We start from the raw sequence: 25,761 nt of genomic DNA, 5'->3' as shown, positions 1-25,761 counted from the left end.
TCCTACGAGTATGTTCACATGGGACTATTCAAAGCAGAAATTTGGGCAAGTTGATGGTAGCTGAACTTGTGCATCTTAACAAGTGCAATGGAGCAAACACAGAAGGAGGAGACACGTAAACAGGAGGGGCGCAAGAAATCAAATGAGAGTTTACGGACTTAAAAAGATGGAAATTAGAAGTACGCGTAGAATCCACAAATAGGTGCAGATGCAGACGGCACTTCTACCACAAATACCTTCAATGTCTCTTAAGGTTTTTCCTTGGCATGCAAAGCCAGTGAAGGTGTGCTCACAGATTTATCTGCTTCTAGGCTCATGCAGTAAGCCTCATAGATTTCGCGAGCTTGCTGAGCGGCAAAGCTGCTCAAGATACGGGTGCCCTGAAAGTCAGGCATGCGAGAACATTCGAATGGTTTGCAACTGGACTAGTTGGTGATCTTGCATGTCGAGTGGTTGCAGCGAAAAATTAGACGCACGGACGAAGGAAAGAAACACGAAGACACTGCTGACTAACAGAATATATAAGTGCGAAGAATGTACGTGCAAAAGAGTGGAATCTGCATTAGCTTTCGGGTGGCAACATACCTGTCGGAAATTCTCTTGCCGCCTGCGACAGGAAGATTCAAAATTCCCTGGATTAACCTCATGTGGTAGGAGTGTGCCACTGTGTAGCTGTCCATCTTGTACTGTGCGCTGATGACACAACAAAACCTCGATGTGACACCGAAAAAGAAATGCTAAGAATCTTCAATGAGGCCTGTCCGGACTTCACCTTCATAGTCGAGAAGCTTTCAGAAAACGGACTTGGATTCTTGGACCTCGTCCTGACCTTCGAACCTCAACATGTATGTTGGAGATATGAAACCAGGTCAAGCCAGAACTTCCTCCCGTCAGATTCATGTCACTCAAAGAATGTCACCACGGGACTCGCGTTCTCGGCTCTATTAGCGCAGAAGGGAAGTCGTGCCCACATCAAATGAGACACAGTTTCCAGCGTCGGGTCACAAGGCTACAAGGTGGTGGTTATCCAACCCACGTCATCATAGCCATAAGCTTCTCAGTACTCGGAAAAATGAAGAGGCGCGAAAAGAAAGAAGCCAAGAAGCTGAGTATCAGAGCCCACAGCGTCAAATAGAAGTGATTACCTAGGTGCATGGTCTTAGCCAAAACCTGAAGACAGCTAAGCGCCAAGCCATATGGTATGTTCTGCCCCGCTGAAAAAACGCAGGATGTGCAGGCGCGTCAACAATGACAAGGTGAAAACGCGATGCGAGGTGAAGCACAAGAAGTACGTACCATGTGACCAGGGCTTAGTATACAGCATACCTACTGTCATGTGGTTTCGTGTACATAGGGCAGACGGAACCACATGACACATGGCTGCGTGAACGCAGAGCAAGGGCACACGCGAACAACGTTCAGGCATGCACAATCACAGGCCACCTGTCAGCGCATTGTCGGAAATGTGGGTGCCAAGCACTCTTTGACAGCGTGGAAGTGATTGCCAAAAGGACGGACACAGGCGCTCGTGTAATTTAGAGGCTATAGCAATAAAAACGAAATGCACAGATTGTATCAGTGCCCACTTAGTTGTGCTGTCACAGAAAGAAGCTGACTCGCTTCATGACAAGTGCCCCACTCTAATCTTGTTTAAGCCTTTCTAATCTATTACCACCAGCTCTTAACTGTAGATAGCCGCACCTATACATTCTGCACAGGGTTTCAATATACGGCAGTGTCTCCGTGTTTCTTTTCTTCGTCCGTGCGTCTATTTTTCGCTGCAACCACTCAAAATGCAAGAACGCCTGCGGCAGTGACCTACCAAATGTCCACCCCCCGACAATGAATTGACAGCTGCGCGATGCTCTCTCAGCCTTCCATTAATGCAGCCGCCAGTTTGACCGATATAGCACATTCAACAAGTGGGATCCTGTAGCACCACACCTACTTTGCATTCAATGAATATTGTGGCGTGCTTAATTTGCAGCCAGCCTGAACAGCCACATTCATAAGACTGCACATAAGTAGTTCGCATAAACATTGCGATATTAAGGTATTTACCGAGAATACATGAATCTTCGATTGTGTATTATGCTTCCTGGAGCAATAAGAGACGTTAGAAAGAAACAACGCCTAAGCCACAAATTTGATGTCTCAACCCCTCAGTCAGGAATAGCCATGCCGCCACGAGAAACGCCTTTGTCCGATCGTGCCCCCACCAGACAGAAGCCACTTTAATGACCCAGGTGGCACACTCGACGACTGCTGTGTTCTCTAGGGAACTTTAGAGCGGCCTACCCAAAAAAGTCAGTTTCGCCGCAACGGCGAAGCAATGAATGCGATAGCAATAAATTCGAATGTAACGCGAAGAACGGAAAGCAGCTCGAAATTGCCAGCGCGTCGCTCGAGCCCAAAGGACGCACGAAAAGAACGCACACAGGACGAGCGCGAACTATCATGCGTCACAGCTCGACACTGGAAGCGCACTGCTCAAACATAAAGCAGGACGCACGAAACGAACGAACAGGTACATACAGGACGAGCGCGAACGAACTGTACCAGTGGTTACTTATTTCCGTTTGAACAGCGCGCCTCTTTCGCAAACGCGGCCGCTGCAGCGTCGAAGCGGCCTTCGTACGCTCTGTCACTTCAGCGCAGACATCGCCGGGGGAGCACAAGACATACAACCCCCCGCTCCCCCGCCAGCCGCCCCCTTCTTTCCTCAAGATAAGCGCACGAAGGCGACCACGTTCGCAGGAACGGGGTCACGATCTTTAAAGCGCGCCACGCGCGGACATCGCGCCATCTACGTGGTAACTCAGAAAGGATACTGATGTAAGAGGTGTATATAAACAAGACGAGCGCGAACTAATTGTGACAGTTGTTACTTATTTCTGTTTGAACAGCGCGCTCCTTTCGCAAACGCGGCCGCTGCAGCGAGCGAAGCGAAGCACCCCACCGGCCGCCCCTTCTTTCCTTGAGATAAGCGCACGAAAGCGACGACGCCCTGTAGAGCGAAGAGCAACGGCGTTCGCACGGGCGGGGCGACGACCTTTAAAGCGCGCGCGCACGTCGCGCCATCTATGTGGCCACTAAGAAAGCATCCTGAATTACATGGTGTATATAAATAGCTCGCGTTAGCAGGCTGAAAGACTGTGCTGTCGTGGCCTAACGTCTAACGCGGCGGGCTGCAAAGCGAGAGGTCGCCCGTTCGATTCCGCGCGTCGGGAAGAATTTCTTAATTATTTTTATTTGTGGCTTTTCTATATATATATATACATATACATATACGGTGAATGACGGCGGCCACCGACGGCAAAAATCAGCCGAGACTGTCCATATAATTGCTATCGCAATAAAAGAAGTCACAGCTTCGCCGCAAGGGCGAAGCAACGAATGCGATAGCAAGAAACTAATGCTATACGAAGTGAGGCTCGCCAATGGATACTCTCAATTTGAACAGCGCTCCTGTTGCAAAGGCGGCCAAAGCAGCGAAGGAAACTAGAGTGCTTCAAGTGTCGAGCTGTGACACTTGATAGTTCGCGCTCATTTTCTGTTTTTTCGATTAGCGGTGTCCCTTGAGCTCGAGTGACTTTCGTACGCTCCGTAACATGAGCGCGGACATCATGGTGAAAGCGTGAAACATCCCTCTTCCCCTCAGCACGAGAAAACCGCGCGAGCAGACAGCGGAAGGGCAAGGTTCTCCCTGCGCAAACATAACAAGAAGCGAGCGCGCTCGCCGACGACTTTTAAATCCACCCGTCGCGCTCCTAACACCATCTCGCTGGTAATGAAAAAACGCTTATAAGCGCCTAGCGTCTCTGAGTCCATCCAGCGGTAAATGGTGTGTATATAACGCTCGCCGTTAGGTACGTGGAGGATCTGCGTTTCGTGGCGCAGTGGTTAGCGCCACTCGCTGCGGAGCGGGAGGTCCCTGGTTCGATTCCGCGCTTCGGAAGCATTTTTCTGAATTGCTTTTCTTCGGGGCTTTTATATATATATATATATATATATATATATATATATATATATACTATATACATATACGGTGCATGACGGGCGACGGCAAAATTCAGCCAAGACTGTCCATATAATTGCTATCGCAATAAAACTGCTCGACACTCTTAAAACGACCAGCAATAAGAGACCAAAGGAGCACACAAGCTGTCGCTTAACCGTCGTTCCCCATAGTCTTTTCTCATAGGCTGAAGAAGACTGCAGGCCGAGCCGGGTACGAGCTTTGTTTTCTGCCCTAAGGCGCTTGGCCTCTCTATGCAGTTAGGTGAACAGGTAAGACGCAGTCGACTCTTGGTGTGACAGGAAGCATGGAATCAATTCACTGAATGCGTGAAAAACGTGGTATATGAAATTTCGTTATCATGGGGAAAATCATTCGTAGGAACAACCGGAAAAAGCATAAGTGACCGAATGCGTGAACGTGCCAGTCCTTTAAAATGAACTGCAGGCAGGGGGCGGAAACTCCATGTACCCCCGTAGGACTGCGCCATCGCATGCTGATACTTCGCGGCAGGGCCGCTTCCACCGCTGGCGGCTGCCGGGTAACCAACTAGAAATAATTCACAAACAAAACATTTCTTTCATGAAGTTACTGGTGAGGTCAGCAAATAGAGCGAAAGGGGGCGAAACCGATAGGTGGAGGGTTACCGCGGTAGCTCTCCTTTCCCACTTCGCATGCAAGCGGAATGTGTTCATGCACACTCCCAGGTCCGCTGGCCGCTCAGACGACGCGATCACTTGTTAAATTTAGTGTCTTAATTTTGCTTCGTGTGTTGTGAAGTGGGCAAGTTTAAGCTGGCCGATTAAGACAAAACTCGATAAACACAAGTAAAATTTAAATCTTCTTTTTTAATCACACGTTTCATACTAAAGACAGTGGACATACACGTAGTGTGAAAGTCAATCTGCATGAGGGAAAAACTGCAATGACGTAAAGAAGACGGGGACGAAGCGAAGACACGAACAGACAACACGGGCGCCATACGGACAAACACGGGCGTCTGTTCGTGTCCTCGCTTCGTCCCCGTCTTCTTTGCGTCATTGCAGTTTTTTCCTCAAGTTATGAACCAACTAGCTCAGCAACAAGCCCTGTCAATCTGCAAAAGCAGCTTTATTTACAGCTGAAATATGCATATGAGGAGCAAACATTGAACCCAGAATATCCGAGCCAATGCGAAAATTAACAATCACGAGTAGGCCACGTCGTACCTGACTCCATCTCGTCTGTTATGACGGGCACGCATTCTTCTTTCAGAACTTGAGTACCAAACAAGTTGGTATTCCATTATGAATTGCATTTGCGCACACACAAGACACGATAGACTCGATCGTCTCGTCCTTTCTTTCTATCGTGTCCTGGGTTTTCTTGCGCAAATGATATTGATAAGTCAGAAGTTCAGGGGAAGCTGGAGGCATGAAGGGATGAGAAAATATTGATAAGCGTTTCTTCATTACCAGCGAGATGGCGCGAGGAGCGCGTCGGCGAGCTCGCTCGCTTCTTCTTCTATTTGCGCAGCGAACCTTGCCCTTCCGCTGTCTGCTCTCGCGGTTTTCTCGTGGTGAGGGGAAGAGGGATGTTTCAAGCTTTCACCGTGATGTCCGCGCTCATGTTACGGAGAGTACGAAAATCACTCGAGTCCAAGTGACGCCGCTAAACGAACAAACAGAAGATGAGCGCGAACTATCAAGTGTCACAGCTCGACACTTGAAGCACGCGTTTCCTTCGCTGCTTCGGCCGCCTTTGCAGCAGGCGCGCGTTCAAACTGAGAGTATCCATTGGCGAGCCTCACTTCGTATAGCATTAGTTTCTTGCTATCGCATTCATTGCTTCGCCCTTGCGGCGAAACTATGACTTTTTTGATCACGGCCCTTAGTCTCATGAATTTGTTTTTGTTTCGTTCCTGGTTGCAGTTGTTAGCCTTGTCACCTGATTACAAGTCTTTTTTTTTACTTTGTTGCTCTGATTTCGCCCTAATATTGCGCTGGTTTGCCGAAATGCTCATGAACCAACTAGTCCCCCTAACCTTAGTCTAAAATAGCAGATTTTAAGGCAGGCGCAATTCGCTGAAATATATACGAATCTGAAAACATGTTCCTGTTATTGTTCCTGTAATAAGTAAATTCAAGTTAAATTACGGCTGCATGTGCAGATCTACGGTAATGCCCGAAATATCCACCTCCCCGTCTTTAATATTCACATCAGTAGCACTAACGAATAGCAAGCGACAAGCGGACATGGTTATTTTCGTGTGTTAATACGTCATCCGCTATTTGTTGGCTTTGCATTTGGATACACGCCTTTCGTGCTGTTCGTTCAAAATTTTAGATCACGCTGCCTTGGAATGTTTTGAGTTAATACGCTATATACTTTTCTTATTCTTCATGCATATCCTTTTGTGCAATTTATATTCTAATATTTGCCTGCATTTACGTGCATATACATTAGTTCTTAGTATTCTCTTTGCCTTAACTACGTTTATTTCGTAGTCTTCCAGTTTTACTGTTTGAAATATTTCAAATCGCCTGTTGATATTACACGCTTTCTAGAAATCTTAAAGTTATAGACCGTCTAGCGACCCTCGTGGCTCCACATGATTGCACAAGTGCTATTTCAAACAAAGGGGCAAAAGCTCACGCTCAAATCAAATTCCAAAGCTGCATTCATGGTACCTGGTGGGAATTTAAGAGTTCAACGCAAATAAAGAACTGGCTTCTAAAAAAGCGAGATGGGTATGACTGCACTAGAAGAGACTCGGACAAGTTTTTGTACCAGTGTAGTCCTGTCACCTTCTTCGCGTTTTTATCCTCTCAATAATCGAACACCAACTAGCCCAAACTGCCAGAATTCACTCACAATATCCTAATGGCTAAGTTGCCCCGAACAAAGATTAGTGAAATATTGCCTCAAAATAAGCAGCTTCCCCTTTCAGGCCTTTACTGCACCGAATAACAGCGCATCGGCAACTGGACCCTACATCGTCTGGGGGAGCCGGTTATTTCGGAGAAGTTACTTCCTGTGCTGGACTATCACGATCGCCCTCTACCATGATCACTATCACAGAAAGCGCCGAAGTAACCATCGCTGCGAATGGGACGCCTGCACTGCAGAATGTTACACCACAGTGCTCAAATATTTCGAAACTACAAGGGCCTTCGTCAACCAAAACTGCTAATACACCATTGAACGACACGAAACAAGTAAGTATACGCGAAAACAATTTACATTCGGGTGCAATAGTTGCAGATGGCAGCCGCAGTCGCTGATAAAGGCAGCACTTTGTGCTCGTAATTGAAGCGGGAGAGCGTCGTGACGAACACCATCTCATTAATTGTTATTTTAAGTTTTATTCAGATATATAGTGAATACGGGATGTTTCTATGGATTCACTTTATAATAGGCATAACATAAGTGAAAAATAATGCAGCAGGAAATGCATTATTGCCAGCATGTAAAAAAATATTTCCACCTGGTCGTTGTATTTCTAGTTGAAATCGCTCTAGATGACAGTGACGTTCCGTGCAGGAAATTTTCTGTTTTTCAGACATATTTTATATTGTATACTGTTATTAGAATCTCTAATATGATCATATATCTTGAAGTGACACTTGATCACAACTTATCTTAAATGATGATCAAGTCACTCGTGGTACTAACATTTTGGATTTTGTCTTAATGACTGCTCCAGACACTGCTGGATTGCTTTCCTAGATTGAAAGATATAGCGTTCGTAAGCTCTTTGCTTTAAAATTAATCGACTGTTGACTTTTTCAGGTGCCACTACAAAATATACTCTCGATTACAGTAGGGCTAATTACAAGAGAATAAAAACCGAATTAGAAGTTTTCATAATGGCCTTTTCATGCCGTCCTTTGCTTCACGGGCCGAGAAAGAGAACTGAAGGAGTTTTAACTTGAAAACACTGGTTAGTTGATAAAGATGCACTGCTAATTTGTATAAACAACGAGAAACCGATTCTTTAGTTAACTAAACAACTTCGTTCTTCTAGGCAGTAAAAATGAATGGTTTGTTCAATATCGCATAGCGCGAAAACACCGTTGGTCATTGTGAAAAATACAAGCAATGCCTGCGGGCTCACTGCAAGAAATTAGGCGCAGCCAAAAATAAATATTTTGACGACTTGCCCTTTTATAAACAATAATAAAAAAATCCAGGAAGTAACTGGTCCTAAAATGGCCACTGATCGTATTACTATGCATGACGCGGAGCAAACTCCGCTCTCTGGTGATGCTTGTCCAGTTGCTTTTGATGCTTATTTCTCGTCCATGTTTACGCAATAGTGTGCCAATGTGCCGTGGGTTCCACAGCAAAATTTTTATCTCATTGCACCAATTATGCTTACTGCCGAATGTAATATTACGCTCATTACTCATCCTAAGGTTTCTAATTCATGGGGTATTAACGCAAACTACCAAATACTAATGAATGCTGTAAATATTTCCATTAGCAATGTCCCTCCTTTTTAACCAGTCTTTATGATCATGCGAGCTTCCTGAGGAGTCTAGATCGCTAACGTCGTTCCCTTATACAAAGCCGTTGACAGGCGCTATAGTGATTATCGACCTATTTCACTAGCATGCATATGCTGCAAATTACTTGACCATACCATAGCTTCTGATATCTACAGTCAGCTCGAATCCAATCATTTTTTTCCTGCAATTGGCTTGGCTTCACAAAAGGCTTTTAAACTGTGCCTGATCGCCTATTAATTTCCATATTATCTGCCCTTTGTTTAGGTTATCTTAGCTTCGTAAGTTTGTCTTTGCGAGGAAAGTTTGCAGTATAGTTAACAGCGCTTCGTCTAACTTACGCCACATCTCGTCCTGTGTCCGCCAAGATAGTGTCCTTGGTCCATTGCTCTTCCTAATATACATTAATGAATTACCTGCTAATATATTATCCTCAGTTAGGTTGTTCGCTGACGACTGCATTATCTACCAAACTAATAAATTCTCTTATGTAAAATGGTCATCTAATTCATAAATGGTGCGAAATCATCTCCCCTAACACCTCAATGTGCAAGTGAATTACTTCTAGCCGGAAACGCACCAAATCAGTATTTCATAATTTGATTATAATACTGATAATTACAATGCTCCATCGTACAAATATTTCGGCGTCTACCTTACATCAGCTCCTTCATGGGCTACGCATGTGGCAACTATCTTCCAAAGCTTCAGTCTCTCGGATATCTGCATAGAAACTTCTGTAACGCACCTTCTAATGTACGAAAATTGGCTTATGTAACCTTTGTTTTTCCGAAACTGGAATTCGCTTCACCCGTAGGGTTACCATTTTCAAGACTACCTTATCTGCATGTTGCACACTGTTCAGAATTGAGCATCTTCCAACAAGCGAATAACGTATAGAACTACTACGATATTTCTTGCATTACACGAACAAAATAAGATATTTTCCTTCAGTCAATAGAAAATCGATGCACGGTTGCCATTCTATGTTAGTTTACAGCTACATATATATAAATAAATATCGGTCTGACGATTCATGCCTCTGTGCGCCCGTTTCGACGGATTCACATTGGGCTCAGTTTCATGAGCATGCATCGTCAGACGCAGACGTTTAACCCATCACTGACTCCAGATATTGCGCACTGGAACACTCTTACGGACCACATGCACCTCCTCGAAATTTTCATGACACTCTCGCTGCACCAACTGAAATTTGGGGTAGTTCGTAGGAATTCTGTTTCTTCTGTAGCCTTTTCTTTTCGCTACTTGTTCAAGCATGAACATGATTACGTTTATTGAAAATATTGTATAGTGATGTTCGACTGCACTGATTGTAACCTTTGCTTCGTTACCTTTTTATTCAATGCTAACTTTTCTGTCACCCCTCACTCAACGCACTTGAATGGGCAAGTAAGAATTGTGAGTAAATAAATGTATATACGTCAAGGAGTATAAAATATGAATATGAAGGTCCGCGCAGCTTGCTATGAAAAAAAAACTGATAGGCCTCTCCCTTGAAGATAGGAAGAGTACTGAGTAGATCGGAGAGCAGGCGGGGGTAGCCGATATTCCTGTTCACCATTAGGAGGGAAAAATGGACCTAGGGGGTACGTAATGACAATCAGTGCCCAATCAGAGTGACGGAATGAATACCAAGACATGGGAAACGTAGTCGAAGATAGCAGAATGCTGCGTGTGACGAATAAATGATAAAATTTACAAGCATGAAATGCAACCTGCCAGCGCAAGACAATATAAATTGGAAATAATCGGCAGATGTTTCTTTCTCCAGAGGAATGTGCTAGGTTTATACAAATATTCACGATAGTGTATCCACTATATTTTAGCCCGAATTAATGATGCATAGCGTCTTTCTCCTGAGAATCTAATTGCTCAGTCTCTGCGCCCGCTACGGCAAATTACTGTTCCTGCGAACTCTTCGAAAGAAGGATTTGAGCACCCTCCCTGCCCCCCCCCCCTTAAAAAAGAAACAGAATTGTAATCAGTGCTTGTAAACAATAATTACAATGAAAGCATTGTAATGTTTCCGCACTTTATTAGGGTTTCCGTGTATCTCCTCGAATGTATGGATATGGCAAAAAAAATAGAATTTTGCCAATCAGCACCCAGCCCGTAATTACAAGGCATTCTATCTCCCCCTCATCCCGCGCTGTCACCTGCCTCGCTCAAACTCTGCTTTATCAGATTACCAAAAAATATTCTGATGAGGGTCATGGTTGCCGGTGGATGAAGCGCAGGAAATGACTTACTTCCTGCCATATTTCGTGCACTAGTGTCACTTGTTTCTCAAGAAGAGCGAATGTTTTGCTTCTCTACAGAATGCAAGAACTGCGCCGGAGGTGGATGTCTGCGACCTGTCCGACATTTTGGGTGGTCGGCTTTGTAAGAAGCGGAGATCCGCAACTGACCCTCGTGATTCATTCACTAACACAAGTCCAGGCACTGTCGGCGGCGAGAGTCTGGAAAAATTGGTGGGCTTACGTACACCAAGCATACGGCGCGTCCAGGGAGGTGAAGCATCAAGACGAGTGCACGTTCCAAGAGATCTCGAAATAAGAGAACAAGGCCCCTGCCTGCTCGTACTCGGGATTTCCGCCGAACAAGCCGCTACAGCATCCTTTGGCGCCCCTGAAGGAATACGTAAGCAGATTCATCTGTTTAGCAAACGATCAACTCGCGGTATCTAAATCTACGCATAGACGTAAGAGGCTGCCCAGGCGGCGCTGCGAAAAGCACTAGCACCAGTGTCCTCGTCGCAGCCCTGGAGCTAACTCTGTAGTGCAAAGAGAGCAGCCCGCAACCGAATGTGCGTAGGCCACAATAGAACCCCGCTTTTCGTTGATGTCGAGGCATGGTTTCCTGAAAATCAAGCACCTCGAAAGCTTCTTGAGCCAATCCACGCTTCAGAACAGTAGGAAACTCATCGAAGCGAACTGCGGGTATCATGCAAATCAAGTTTATTTCGGAGCGCTGCAATTAGCAAGTACAAGTGAGCATCGCACGACATCGAGTTCGAGGCAAACCCTCCGACGGTGGTTCTGTAGCGCCTAAATGCGTTAAATTCGGGTATATACATAGTCATCCATGTTCAATTTAGTTAGCTATGTATGTGAAGATCAGTGGTACAAAGCTCGCTTTATCGGGGACAAATTCCCCCCAATGATTTTCACCTTTTCATTTGCATTCTCCCTTCATCTCTCGCTTCCTGTACGTTGGACTGTTTTATTACGCATCCTCGAATATTCTGTTGACGGTTGCCATCCGTTTGTCTATACTGCAAATGGGAATACGTGCGTGTCCGCTTTCGCGGGGCCTCACCAGTGGCAGAACCGTGGCCTCCGAGATTGGCTTCAGCAATCGTGGAGGCCATGGGCAAAACAAACCTGAAGATGGTCACGACCAACATTTTGCGATTTATTTGCATGACACACGTGTTAGCATTTGCTAGCTAGAACCGGAACTCAGAGCCTTCAAAACGTACGTTCAGATTATGAGAGATTGCGGTGTGCGTGATGTTTATCACGCTTCTTCAGTCTGCCTCTAGCTGCTGACTCTGTGTTACAGGGCGCGCACCATGGCCGAGGCTCTGCTGAGCTTCATAGTCAAAGTTACGACGGTTGTCCATCAGGGCTACGCAAAACTATACCAAACACGTTCGCAACGGCCCGTATCCCGCGCTCTAACCATTCTGCTTCGTACGACAGCTATGGAAATTGATAAAACAGAACGTTGTTATTGAGTCATTTACGCCCATGGCAACTCAAGACGCAACAGTAGCGTCGACTGCGGCGTTTTTTCGTAGCGCGCGGAGATGCCGCGTCGGCTTTTGTTTTCGCCATCGTTCTGGCGAGTGGTCCAACAAGCGCCTCTTGGCGGTTCGGTGGAAACGTCCAACTAACGGAGGAATTTTAGAGCTCTCTCTCTGAGTGTGAAATGCCCCCTGAGTGAAATGCCCCCTGAATGTTATGGCCCCTGAAAAAGAAATCGACGTCATTAACCAGATCACTGCGACTACCGGTGTACATGCGTTCAAGTCACCCGAGAGGTGTTGCTGTTTCGAACTCAATCGGTCTGAGGACGCGAAAACGAGCTCTCACTGCGGCGTCTCTTACAACGAGCATCTCGGGTGCGCGCGCGCCTGCTCGGTAGCCCCGCGCTCGTGGCCGCTGCAGCGACCAAATAATTTCAAAATTAACGTCTTCAGTGCAGGCGACACCTTTTTCGGTACCTGCTGGCCTTTTAATAAAAAGAAATTCAATCCTGCCTGCATTTTATACACTTGCTGGGCAAGAAGTCGGAATTGCCGATCCTTGCCTAATGGTCTAATTGGAGGTGCCGTAACTATTAGTGCAACGACATTATGCAACATGTTTTTAATGATTGTGAAAGCTGATGTGGAGGAGAATAGGCGAACAAAGTTTAAGAAATGTAAAAAATGGGCTTTTTTTTAATTGTCGTCAGAAGTTCCCATTGTTCGGTGTTTTCTTGAATTTTGCCCGATCATATCTCTTTACTGAAACGTTATATAAATATAAGATTCGGCAATTTGGTAGATAAGCATGCGAAGAACGTAATGCGGAATTTTTGTCGCTCTGCTACAAGGCTTTTTTGAGATAAAGACCTTCAAAATAAAGAAAATCAACGTTTCCTCCGCCAATTTTGAGGCTTTTTGATAAAAACATCTACACTACACAGAAAAACTAAAAATACCTGAGCAGATACAAAAACATGCATATATTCAGTTAAAGAAATTTCAGCTACCTAACTTTAATATATTTTGTGCAAATCATAACGAAAGTTGGCAAAACAGCAGAGCGGATGAGCGCTCCACTCCATCTCTTCGTCATTATTGATTTCCTGTGCTTCGAAAAAATTTTTGGCGGCAAAACAAATTGCGGATCTCTTCTTTCCACTCATCAGGCAATAATATATAAAATTTTGAAATAAATTTGAGAGGTCGACCAGCCATCGTTTCTTCGATCTTACGTTGAATCGATTACCCAACATGCTATGGTTTTGTGTCCACTACCGGAAACTGAATTCTGTACTAAACGGGATGCATATCCCCTTCCGCGCATTGACTACACGTTAGATCGGCTTCGGTGTGCAAAGTTTTTCTCCTCACTAGACCTGAATAACGGATACTGGCAAATCGAAGTTGATGATCGCGAGAGGACTGTTTTTGTTACCCCGGACGGACTCTATGAATTTAAGGCTCTCCCGTTTGGTCTCCGTTGTGCGCCGGCAACGTTACAGCGCATGATGGACACTACATGTACTTTCCGGATCGAAGTGGCAGTATTGTTTAGTGTACCTAGACGACGGTGGTCATCTTCGCCGCTACATTCGAGGAGCACATGAAGCGTCTGCGGTCAGTGTCACAGGTAATCCGTTCGGCAGATTTGACAATCAAGCCAGAGAAGTGCCAATTCGGTTTCGAAGAACTTCTATTTCTCGGGCACGTCGTCAGCGCCCGAGCTGTTCGCCCTGATCCCGCTAAGACAGCCGCCGTCACAAGGTTTCCGGTGCCAACAGACAAAAAGTCAGTACGGAGATTTATTTGTCTATGTGCCTATTATAGACGATTTGTCAGAAATTTCTCGAAGATCGCCGAACACTTAACGAAACTTACGACAGAAGATGTGCCCTTCCAGTGGGAAAACGAGCAAGAAAGCGGCTTCGACGAATTAAGAAAACGACGGGAAAAGCCCCCAATTCTTGCCCATTTTGACGAGGCAGGTGACACATAAATACACACAGACGCCAGCAACATCGGCCTTGGATCGATTCTAATACAGTGGCAGAATGGCGAAGAAAAGGTGATAGCTTACTCCAGCCGGACTCTATTGAAAGCGGACCCCAACTATGCAGCCACAGAAAAAGAATGCCTTGCCGTCATCTGGGCCATCAGTAAATTTGGGGCATACCTCTACGGCGCTGGCTGGCGAACCTCAAAGACCCATCTGGACGACTAGCAAGGTGGAGCCTAAGACTGAAAGAATAAGACATAACCGTGGTATACCGATCTGGGAGGAAGCATACCGATGCCGACTGTTTGTCGCGGGCGCCTGCAGACACAGCACTATCAGAGGAAGAGGACTTTGCGTTTGTAGGCATTGTCGAGACTACTCAAATAGCCGAATGTCAACGCGCAGGCGAAGAATTGGTCCCGCTCATTAAACTACTGGAAGGAGTCGGCGTACGAATACCCCGCATATTTTGTCGAAGCCTCACATCGTTTTGCCTCCGAGGAAATGTTCTCTACAAGAGAAACCTTAAGCCGACTCGTGAAAGTTCTTGCTTGTCATTCCTACAACTATGCGGCAAGAAATACTACGAGCGTGCCACGACGAGCCCACATCTAGACATTTGGGCGCGACTCCTATGCTTGCTTGAATCAGTCTCCATTATTAGATGCGAGGCAGCTGATGGCAGAGTTCAGTCCGGTGGTTGTGGTGGTGTACGGAGTGATCACCCTTACTGCGCATGCGCATCCTCCTCCACTCCTCACCTCTCCTACGCTCCCAGCTGTCGCGCGCCTCATTCTCTTCTGTGCGACGCCGCGATGAGCTTCCTCCTACGCTCTTCCCATCTAACGCGCCTCATTCTCTCCTGCGCAACGCCGCGATGAGCACCAGCGAATGCGCGTCCCCTCCCCCTCTCTCTCCTCGCCTACGCTCCCCCCTCTCGCGCGCCTGTCGACCGCGTTCCCCGCTCGCCCTGTGGGAATTAACGGCCAGGCTAGAGGGAAGACACGACGCGCGTAGCGTTCCTCTTCGCGTTCCACGACGCTTTGAATGGATGGGTGCAGCTTACGGCGCAGAACCTGGTAAGCCAGCTCCTAAAAAAATTACATCTCCGGCTGAGACGAACCATCTCCCCGCTGCTTCGCATCCACACATGGTTCCCTTTAGCGGGAGATGGTGTAATTTTTCATTGGCCCAAACTGTTAGCATCAGTACAGGACTATGTCAAGACATGCCGCGAGTGCCAAAGACGAAAAACACCAAGTATTAAACCAGCCGGCCTTCTAAAACCTATAGATCCACTGAAAGCGCCGTTCCAACAAGTTGGAATGGAGCTCCTTGGACCGTTCTCGACCTCTTCGGTAGGCAAGAAATAGATCGTTGTGGCGACAGATTACTTAACCAGATACGCTGAAACAGACTCCCTGCGCCGAGGCACGGCGGCTGGAGTTGCCAAGTTTTTTGTACACAGCGTAGTTCCTAACATGGCGCTCCAACTGTTGTAATCACTGATCGTGGAATGGCCTTCACGGCGGAACTTATGCAGTGCCTGCTGAACATGATTTATACTGTCCATAGAAAAACCAACGCCTACCATCCTCAAAGCAATGGCCTCACTGAACGGCTGAACAGAACTCTAGCCGACATGATATCTATGTATGTCGATGTTGAGCATACGGAAGTGGGACGAAATTTTACCATAGCGTCACCTTCGCCTGTAACACCGCCGTACAAGAGACCACCAAGGCTACACAGTTTCAACTTTGCGGTCGTGCAGTTACCACAACACTGGACGCCATGTTGCCGATAGACGGAGATGACTACACCCCTGACCTCGACGACTTTCTACAAAGGGTGGAAGAAGCCCGCCAGTTAGCAAGGTACCGAATATGTCGCCAACAGCGGATCGACGCCGACCGCTACAACCGGCGAAGACGTGAAACGCGGTACGACGTTGGGGACAAAGTTTGGATATGGACCCCAGTACGACGACGCGGCCTGTCTGAAAAGCTCATCTGTAGATATTTTGGCCCCTATGAAGTAGTACAGCGACTGAGTGACCTGGTCTATGAAGTCAAACCTGCAGGACACGCGCATTCACGACGACGCAATCCCATGGAGCGCGTGCACATTGTACGCATGAAGTCATACTACGACAGATATGAGGACTAGCCACCCATATCGCCCACTATACTACCACATCGTTCCTCCAAGCCCGTCCGCAAAACGAACTCTGCGATGCGCCTTGAGAGGGGGGATAATGCCATGGAAAACCGCCATCCCTCAGCAAAACGCAGGCGCTGCAAACCAAGCGAAACACTGAAGGCATCGTTACGACAGATGAAGCCAGCCGCAGTCCGCCGGTTGGTCCTGCATACGCACAAGCTTCGAGCGAGTGGCCAACGCGCGTGAGGAAGAGAAAGACGGCGTTCGATGGGGGGCAAGGGGCCGCCACAGGGTTCGGTTTTGTCGGCGTTCCTGTTTAACCTCGCTTTGATTAAGATACCGCCGAGGCTGGAAGAGATACCGGGACTGAAGCACACATTTTATGCGGATGATATTACTCTATGGGTGACCAGGAGTAGCGACGCGCAGTTGGAGGAAACACTACAACAGGCAGTCAATATTGTAGAAGAGCTCGCAGGAGATGCGGGACTCTCATGCTCTCAGCCCAAGTCCGAGCTCTTTGTGGTTCGGGACAAACCACGAGGTCCACATGCAAGGCAATATATTCCGCCACCACCGCTGGAGGTAAAAGTGGGGGGTATGCCGGTCGCCGAAGCCCAAACGATCAGAATCCTGGGCCTATATTTACAGACTAACAGGAAGAATACGGTGGCCCTTGAAAAGCTTAAGAACACGGTCAACGCTACCATAAGGCTAATCAGGCGAATCGATAACCGTAAGAGCGGGATAAAAGAAAAGAATCTCTGTAAGCTGGTACAGGCGTTTGTGCTCAGCAGGATTACTTATGCGACACCTTACATGAAATTGGATACCGCAGAAAAAGGCAAGGTCGAGGCTATGATTAGGCAGGCTTACAAGGCAGCCCTTGGGCTTCCTAACAATGCGTCAACAGACAGGCTACTAAGATTAGGGGTGCACAACACCCTGGAGGAACTACGGGAGGCGCACATGGTGATGCAGCACGCTAGGCTTTCGACAACGGAAACTGGCAGGGATATATTGGAAAGGATTGGCGTTGGCGCCGAGGCTCCCGCTGATGACACTAAAACTCAGGTGCGGCGAGAATTACAGCAAGGCCTTGTACATAAAGCCTTTGCCCAAGAACATGCATCCGATCCACCATGAGGGACGCAGGCAGGCAAGAGCCAGAAATTTACATGTTCAATATGGGGAGTACAAATCGGCAGTCTATACAGACGTCGCGGGATATAAGGACAAGGACGCATTTGCGATTGTGGTGGTTCAGGGGCGTAGCCAAGGGGGGGGGGGGGGGTTGGGGGGTTCAAACCCCCCCCGAAATTTTTCAGTTTTGCTTGCCTATATATACACGCACACATACAAACGCACGCACGAACATACATAAAGTATGCTTGAACCCCCCCCGAAAAAAATTTCTGGCTACGCCCCTGGTGGTGGTGGACAGGCGGGGACGCTTAGTCGCCTCTGGATCAGTCAAAACCCGCTCCTCAGAAACTGCTGAGGAAGCAGCAATAGCGCTAGCTATTACTAATTCTCAGTCTGACCTGATTCTAAGTGATTCAAAAACAGCCATTCGAATTCTGGCGAGGGGCAGAATATCGGTCACCGCCGCACGACTGCTGCACCGAGCCGCGGGGCGAGAAATTCGGGAAATAGAAATTGTCTGGGTACCAGCACACTCTGGAAACCCTGGGAACGAGGCGGCTCACCAAAATTCTCGAGGTTTCGTCAGCCGGGCAGGTGAGCCGCCCGTTCCGGGGAGATCCGCGAGAGATGGGCTGGTGTCCTTTCACGACATCACTAATCATTATAAACTAGAGCGTAGGCTTTATCCGCCCCCGCACAAGCGGTTGACCAAGGCGCAGGAATGCGTCTGGAGAAAACTGCAGACGCGATCTTTTCCCAACCCATACGTGTTGAGCAAAATATACCCGGAGGAGATGAAACCACAATGCAAATGGTGCCAGGCAGTGGCAAGTTATGACCATATACTGTGGGTATGTAGCATGGTGCCGCCACCGGCGGATATTATGCGTGATCCCTCTCTCGAGCAGTGGGAGGCCGTGTTGACCAGCTCAGACCCAGTCGTCCAGACAAGGGTCGTGGAGTGGGCCACACAGGTCGCCGTCAACTTTGGGTTGATGGCCATCTAACACGGAATCGTCCCCTTCTGACGAAATAAAGTTTTTCCATCCATCGATGGAGGCTCGCGAGAACTACGGACTCTCGGTTCTTTTGTAGCGTTAGCTACACTTGCCTAGCCGGAGCCGATCTCGCGTGGATCCTCATGAGCCGTGCTACGCATGTGCGAGGATCAGTGATGTCACACAGCTGGCTCACCGGAGCCGGCATCTCACGCGCTCTCCGCCACCGCCGCGCGCTACTCGCCGCTGCTGGTCTGCGCGTTCGGGAGGAGTGGCGTCGTAACCGCGGCAGACACACTGGCGCCGGCGCGCGCGCAGAGTCCGCCACCGCCGCGCGCGACTCGCCGCTGCTGGTCTGCGCATTCGAGAGGAGTGACGTCGTAGCCATGGCAGACACACTGGCGCCGGCGCGGGCGCAGCTACCCGCCTTCGCTGTGCAGACGCCGTCTAACACTGCGCTGGAGCCGCTTGATAGCGCCTCTAACTGGCGTTTGCAGGCGGGTAACGCCCTCGAGAAGGAGAGCGCAAATGCTGCTCAACGGCGCAGAAGAGCCGAGAAGCTTATCTCATCGGATCCCGAAGTAGTTGCCTGGCAATTAGAGGTTCAGCGTACGAAGAATGAACAGAAGGCTAATAATCCTAGACAATCTGGAAAGCTAAGAATTATCAGCTGAACCTTTGCTAACGCTACGTATATCCTGGCATAGCCGAGCTAAGCCTCTGCAAATTTTTTCCTGAACTGCTGTGTTTCTTTTGGCTTTGGGCACTAGTTCGCCCTTAATAAATAGTGTAAATAGCAAATACTTGTACTGAGGTTTGTTACAATATGTAACGCGTTCCTGCCGAGAAAGTTGTTTGAGCTGTACATTGAGGAGTACTTTGATTTGGGCTCGTTGTTTCATTATCGGACTTGTTCGGAAGTGGTAGCACAAAGGCACAGGAACAAAGAAACACGGTAAACGCCAACAGCGCTGAGAACGCAAAGACACAAGGACGCAAAAAAAAAACACAGCGCCCGTGGCGTCTACTGTGTTTCCTCGTCCTTGTGTCTTTGCATGGTCACTCCTTAAAAAGTTGTTTGCATCCGCGGCAGAGTGCAACGTGTCCGGTGTCTGTGCTGAAGAACTGCCGGGTCGGAGAATCTGTTGCCTGATCGAGTGTCTGTGCCTTTTGTTTTCACAGCGAAGCTGTATGGGGCTAAGATGCGGGATTTCATGGCTTCCTCGAGTAAAAAGTCTAGTTTCTTCAGGCACACCGCGATCGCGGTTGCCGTCTACGCTGGAACACAATGAAATGAAACCCGACTCGGGGCAGCAGCGAGCAAATAATAAAATAATAAATTAAGATCCTAGGGACTTGCTATATTCATCAGACGGCGGACATTGCCCCTGGAAAAACGCCTTTCCAGCAATGCACTTCTGTTTACACGTAGGAGCCGACTTTTAGAGGATCGGTGCTGGCTTTCTCTATGGAAGCTGGCTTTCCCACTCGGATAAATAGCAAACAGGAATAAAAAAATAAAAAAGGTCCTAGGGCCGTCATAATATGTTATTAAACTCCTTGTATTGCCTCTGGAAGATGTCTTCCCAGCAGCGCATTTGTTTTAGAAGTGACGCCGACTTTAAGGGCATGGTTGTTAACTTGGTCGTTGTAAACTGGCTTCCCCACATTGCGATTTGCAATGAAGCCTTGTCATAAAGAAAAAGTCGCAGGCGCATGTCGCGAAGCAAAGAATGCGGAGTTTAAGTGGGCGTGCTGAGCAAAAGTCTCTTAATGTGCACCTCGATGGTGGTGTCGTTGTCGAGGTGTGGTGGTAGACTGTGTACAGTGATTTGAACATTGATGAACACGTTCTCAACCTTGCCTTTGATACAAACTGGCCTCCGCAATGTAACCTTTGTGTAGTCTGCTAAACAGCTTCGATGGTCATCAACATTCAGAGTGGAATGGCTTACACTTTTTCTCATGGTTCTTTGTTACTCAGCTGTGTGCCCTTTTATTGACGCAGCTTCCGTGACGGAAGTTCTTGGGGGACCCATACATAAAACTATTTCATGCTAAAGAGTGTGGACTTGCGCAATCCGTTGTGAAAATGGCAATTCGGAAGGATTGGGCGAAACTGAACTTTTATAAACATGAACATTCGTCTCTAATATGCACATGTGTTGAGAGCAATTACATTATCACTATGTGTAACATGAAGCGAATTTGCTATTCACAGGTCATCTCGCAGAATGGGAGACCTTCACGAACTCACTGCTAACCATCCACGCTTGCATCCGGAGCTTGTACCTGAAGATCTATGCAGTCCGCCAACCCCCGACCCACTTCTACCAGAGCATCAGCTTGCGAAACGGGACAGCGATAATCAAAGTCCGTGTATCCGCATATGACGACCCCTGCATGGACTTTATGGTACCATGCTTGCGCCATCTTTATCGACTAAATATTCCCCAACGGGCAGAAGTACTCGCTGGATTCGTTTCTCCCCCGTTATATGACAACGGCGACGGCTTACTTCACAACATGTACTGCCAGGAGATCGTGCAAAATGGGCCTCTCGAGTTCGGCAACAGGTACAATGACATCCTTTCCTCTTTTCAGTGGCAAGTAGGGCTGAAAGTACTTATGGATACGCGAGGAGAATGTGCAGAATAATAATTGTTGGGATTTAACGTCTCAAAACCACGATACAAATATGAGGGATACCGTAGTGGAGGGCTCCGGAAATTTCGACCACTTGGGGTTCTTTAACGTGTGCCTAAATCCAAGCGCACGGACCTCAAGCGTTTTCGCCTCCATCGAAAAAGCGGCCGCCGCAGCCAGATTCGATCCCGCGACCTGCGGGTCAGCAGTCGAGCACCATAACGACTAGACCACCGCGGCGGGTGAGACCACAGCGGAAACGTAACCCTAGTATGTTCCAGAGAAGTTCTTGGCTCTGCCACTGTTACTTTCAGACAACAATGCTCAATATTTTTCTGTAGATTGTTTATTAGTGAGGTGGGGGGGAATAGTGTGAAGCTAGGGTTTCCATGATATAATGTAAGAAACATTCATGTCTTCTATGTAAAATTTGTAACATTGGGAAAAAAACATTGTGTTTTAATTTTTGGTATAAACAATAATACCATAATTCAGGTTGAACGTTCGTTTATAGTTTAGCAAGTCACCGCGCTGTTATCGAAAATGCCAGGTAATTGTCTTTATTACCCTCTTTAAAAAAACCTTCCAAAATTGTTTTAAACGTCAGCATGGCGGGCAAGTTTTTTCGGAATGCCACTGGAGTCGCATTATGCCCGGTACAAACGCTAGCAAGCCCATGAAAAAGGTCGGACGAGTGCTGTGCCAAAACACTGCCATGTCCCACACGAAGGGCGGCTGAAAACTTGAAGTGGCGGTACGCTGTAATCTCGAACGACAGGCAGTATTAAAAGCTTATAATCACGAAACTTCTCCAAAGTGCCTAAATGGGTTGCTTAAATGGCCCGAAGGAATTATACACTAGCAGCTCAATGGGTTTGGGAAAACCGTAAAATACTTTCGGGGTCCCGTTTAGGTTAATCATCCTCGCTCAAATGAACTCGCTGCACTTAATATGCGAGGGCTTTCGCGTTCAAAGTAATTTCTACTTGTATCGTGTTTTTTTTATATATGTATATTTATATATATATATATATATAAATGAAGGGAAGGCAGGAAAGATCCGGGTATCCGGGTATATATATATATATATATATATATATATATATATATATATATATATATATATATATATATATCCGGTATAAACGAGTGTGTATTATATTCTCACTATCTTTTTAGGCACCTTGCCCGAATACTGGAGACAACTTTGAACATGCCCTTTCTACGTCGCATCGCGATATGGCTCGGCAACAGCGGTGCCGGACCACGAGTACCAGTACGATTCTCGTTAGAACTGACGCGCCACCTTTGGAACGAACTCCCAAGACGACTGAAATATGAAGTGGACCTGAAGTACGCGCATCTCCTGCACTGTGAGCGCAACAACGACCACGGCAACAGCACAGCGGTTACTGATGAGACAGCCATTCAACTTCGTAGAGCGCTCATCCATCGACAACTGACAGGATCGATGGGCTCCGCTGTGCCGTACTTCTTTACGGTTACACGCCATTCGTTGCATTTACATCGCGTGCTCAATGCCTTAGCGATTGTACACCGCTGCCAAGATAAAGAAGCTGGTGGGGATTAGGAGTGAAAAAAGAATTTGGAAGGTTCTTGCAGGTAAACGACAGCGATAAACTGTGTTACCTTCGAGCATGTATGACGTCCCTTACAAGGCATTCGAAGAAGTACGGGGAAGCAGAATCATCGGCAAAAGCATTTGCTTTGCCATATAGCAGGGGTTCACAAGCTTTCTGGCCTTGGAGAACCCCAACGGCTTTTCCAGAGTGCCCCGGAACCTCCTAACTTTTTCGTGGACATGAAGACAATCGAAACGGTTCGATGTCGGGGGGGGGGGGGCGGTTTACAGCACCTCGCGATGCGCTCAACCACAGTATTATTGCTGCCCGTGTTGTTGGCCTCTTTTTTCCTTAATATCGAAGGCCATAGCCTGTGATGTAGAACTCGCCATAATAAAGAGACTTGCGATCCCCCCCCCCCCCCCCCCCCCGCATCACTCCTTGAGTCGCATAGAGCGCCCGCCGAAGATGCACTGCTTGCTTCAGACACCGCGCAGCGTAAGCAATTTGTGCACGCCAACGAAGTGCCGGACGTACAGAGGCCTGTTTCATGTTTTGCAAAAAAAAGGGGGGGGGGGGGGGGCATGTCCGTCGCACAGCTAAACGGCCGTCGACCGATCCACCGGTCGTAAAGCTAAGCCTAAATACTCGTGTAGCCTACAGCCGGCACCAAGCGACGCGTCTTACGCTTGTCAGGACGCGCGTTGCGCGTTTTTAATAAAAGACCGACCGTGGTGGCAAATCAGAGTGTATAAAACCTGTGCCACGTGAAGGCCGACGCCTCATCTGCCACGAATTAAGCGCCGAGGTACCCGCTAATGTCGTTTGAACTACTTTGAACGCTCACGAGCATGAATTACCAGCGCTCCGCGCGTTCTGTCACCACGGGTCCGCAGATCGTGCTAGTTTCATGGCACGCACTTGATGATGAGCCTTTAGTGCTGCTACCAAGTGCAGTCGCTCGCTAGTCGCAGACATTCGATGTGCGAATGCGGCGTGCGATAGCTATGTTAAATACAAAATGCAATGCAAATTTCCTTGTCTTAATAAAAACTTCATTGGCAATGGGGGTGTGATGCATGTACTTTTTCTTTTTACGACAGCTCTCTTGGACTGAGCATCGGAGAGTTTTATTAAGGACAAAGCCATTGCATTCACAAACACCACACAATACTTTTAATGAGAAACTGAAGAAAAAACAACCATACACAGGTAAACGCTTGATAAAAAGTTCACTGCACACATTAAACCAGTAGTAAGGTAATCTAGTAAAGAATAAGATATTTAAAAATTACAAAATTTACGTGTACTTAAGTTAACAGCCATCTCCATAAAAGGTCCCTGGCGTCGAGTCTACGCATTCGTTCCGAAATCGAACGCGAATGTGTTTCGGGAACTAATTTGACAGGAAATGTCGTTTTCATCGAATGTCATTACTTTCCCCGTGTGAAAGCAAACAAATAACATTACAAACGAATGACATTCGCTGGAAATTACATTAGATTTGCCGTGTGACAGGGGTATAATGGAGTTGACGAGTCTGGCTGGCGTCGATGAGGGAACGGTGGCTACTGGGCGACGCGCTGAGATGCAAGGGCAACCTGGTCATGCAGCTGGACGCACAACTCGGGCCCGTAGCCCAACTCCTGCCGTTACGTTGCGTGCCGGCACCGGAGTCCGCAGGCGTTGGGACGGAGTCCGCGCATCACGGCTATAGTCTCGCACGGGAATTCGATGGCAGGAGGCCAGGGCCGGTTGAAGTCTTGGTGGCTCGGGTTCGCAACCCGACGGCCCATCTTCAGCGCCCGGTCCGGTGACAACCTTCTGCTTGTCTCGTTCCCTTCGAACTCTCCTCTCTTCTCTCACTTTTTTTCTGGGGTTTAACGTCCCAAAACCACGATATGATGATGAGACTCCTTAGTGGAGGGCTCCGAAAATTTCGACCACCTGGGATTCTTTCACGTGCACCTAAATCCAAGTACACGGGCCTCAAACATTTTCGCCTCCATCGAAAATGCATCGGCCGCGGCCGGGATTCGATCCCGCTACCTTCGGGTCAGCAGTCGAGTGCCATAACCACTAGACCACCATGGCGGGGCTCTTTTCTCTCCACCAGTGTTTTTTCGGTCTCGGGTCAACTTGTCATATCATAATTGGAGACTGTCGTACTCCCGTGCTCATTAGTGATTCGTCCCTGGGATCTCCGTGCTCGTTAACCTTGGATCTCTTCTATGTATTTCTCGTCGCACCGCCAGTTCTTGTGCTTAACACTCTTCAACGTCGTCGGTGTTTAATGCAGCACCGCGCGTGCACCCTGCTGTGTCTTCCTTGTCGTCTTCTTTCTTCTCGTGTCGCTCACTTTTTGAAGGCATGAATAAAACGCGCACATTTCAAACTCGCACCACACATCACATATATAGGCGCCATTTTGAAAAGGGTTTGTGGTTGAAAAACTGCCGCTCGGTGCGCGGAACACATAAGTGATGGAAAGCACACACCATACCTGTTGTGTACTAAACTATCTTGAATACAGTCAGTGAGCACACAATAATAGCACTCGCAACAACAACCAGGGGTGCTATGCAGGATGGCCCGAGCTTCTCGGGTACACGAATTCGCTCCGAGCTCGCATTACAACGGTCATGAAAGGAAGACAGTGCGGAGCACGCGATAGCAGCGTTGAGAAAAACGGCTACAAGAACGAGCATGGCGTAACAAAGGCATGTGCGGCTTTTGCGGCGGTTTTCAAAGGAACGCCGCGTGCGAACGCGTCAGCACTGCCACTCGGTGAACATTTTGACAGTGCAGCGACGTCAGCGTGATTGTCGCGCTATCTTTTTGCCAACTGATCATCGCGCCTCCCACGGGCGTGTTCGTGGGCCTTTGTCCTCTTTCGGAAAATTCGTTCGTTCCACTTGCAGCATGGAAATTTCCACCCTCGAAGGCAAG

General features: G+C 47.7%; 1 protein-coding gene across 1 annotated transcript in view; it reads left to right on the top strand.

Annotated features, from left to right (window-relative positions):
- Positions 1-25,761, top strand: part of LOC119392842 (uncharacterized) — a 159,642-nt gene that overhangs the window by 62,443 nt on the left and 71,438 nt on the right. The window contains exon 8 of the mRNA XM_037659795.2: positions 6,948-7,215. Within this exon, the coding sequence (XP_037515723.2) occupies positions 6,948-7,215 (268 nt within the window). The remainder of the gene's footprint in view (positions 1-6,947; positions 7,216-25,761) is intronic.

The sequence above is a fragment of the Rhipicephalus sanguineus genome, chromosome 1 (genome assembly GCF_013339695.2).
Source record: "Rhipicephalus sanguineus isolate Rsan-2018 chromosome 1, BIME_Rsan_1.4, whole genome shotgun sequence".
Taxonomy (NCBI): Eukaryota; Metazoa; Arthropoda; class Arachnida; order Ixodida; family Ixodidae; genus Rhipicephalus; species Rhipicephalus sanguineus.
This window is presented reverse-complemented; position numbering and strand designations above follow the sequence as displayed.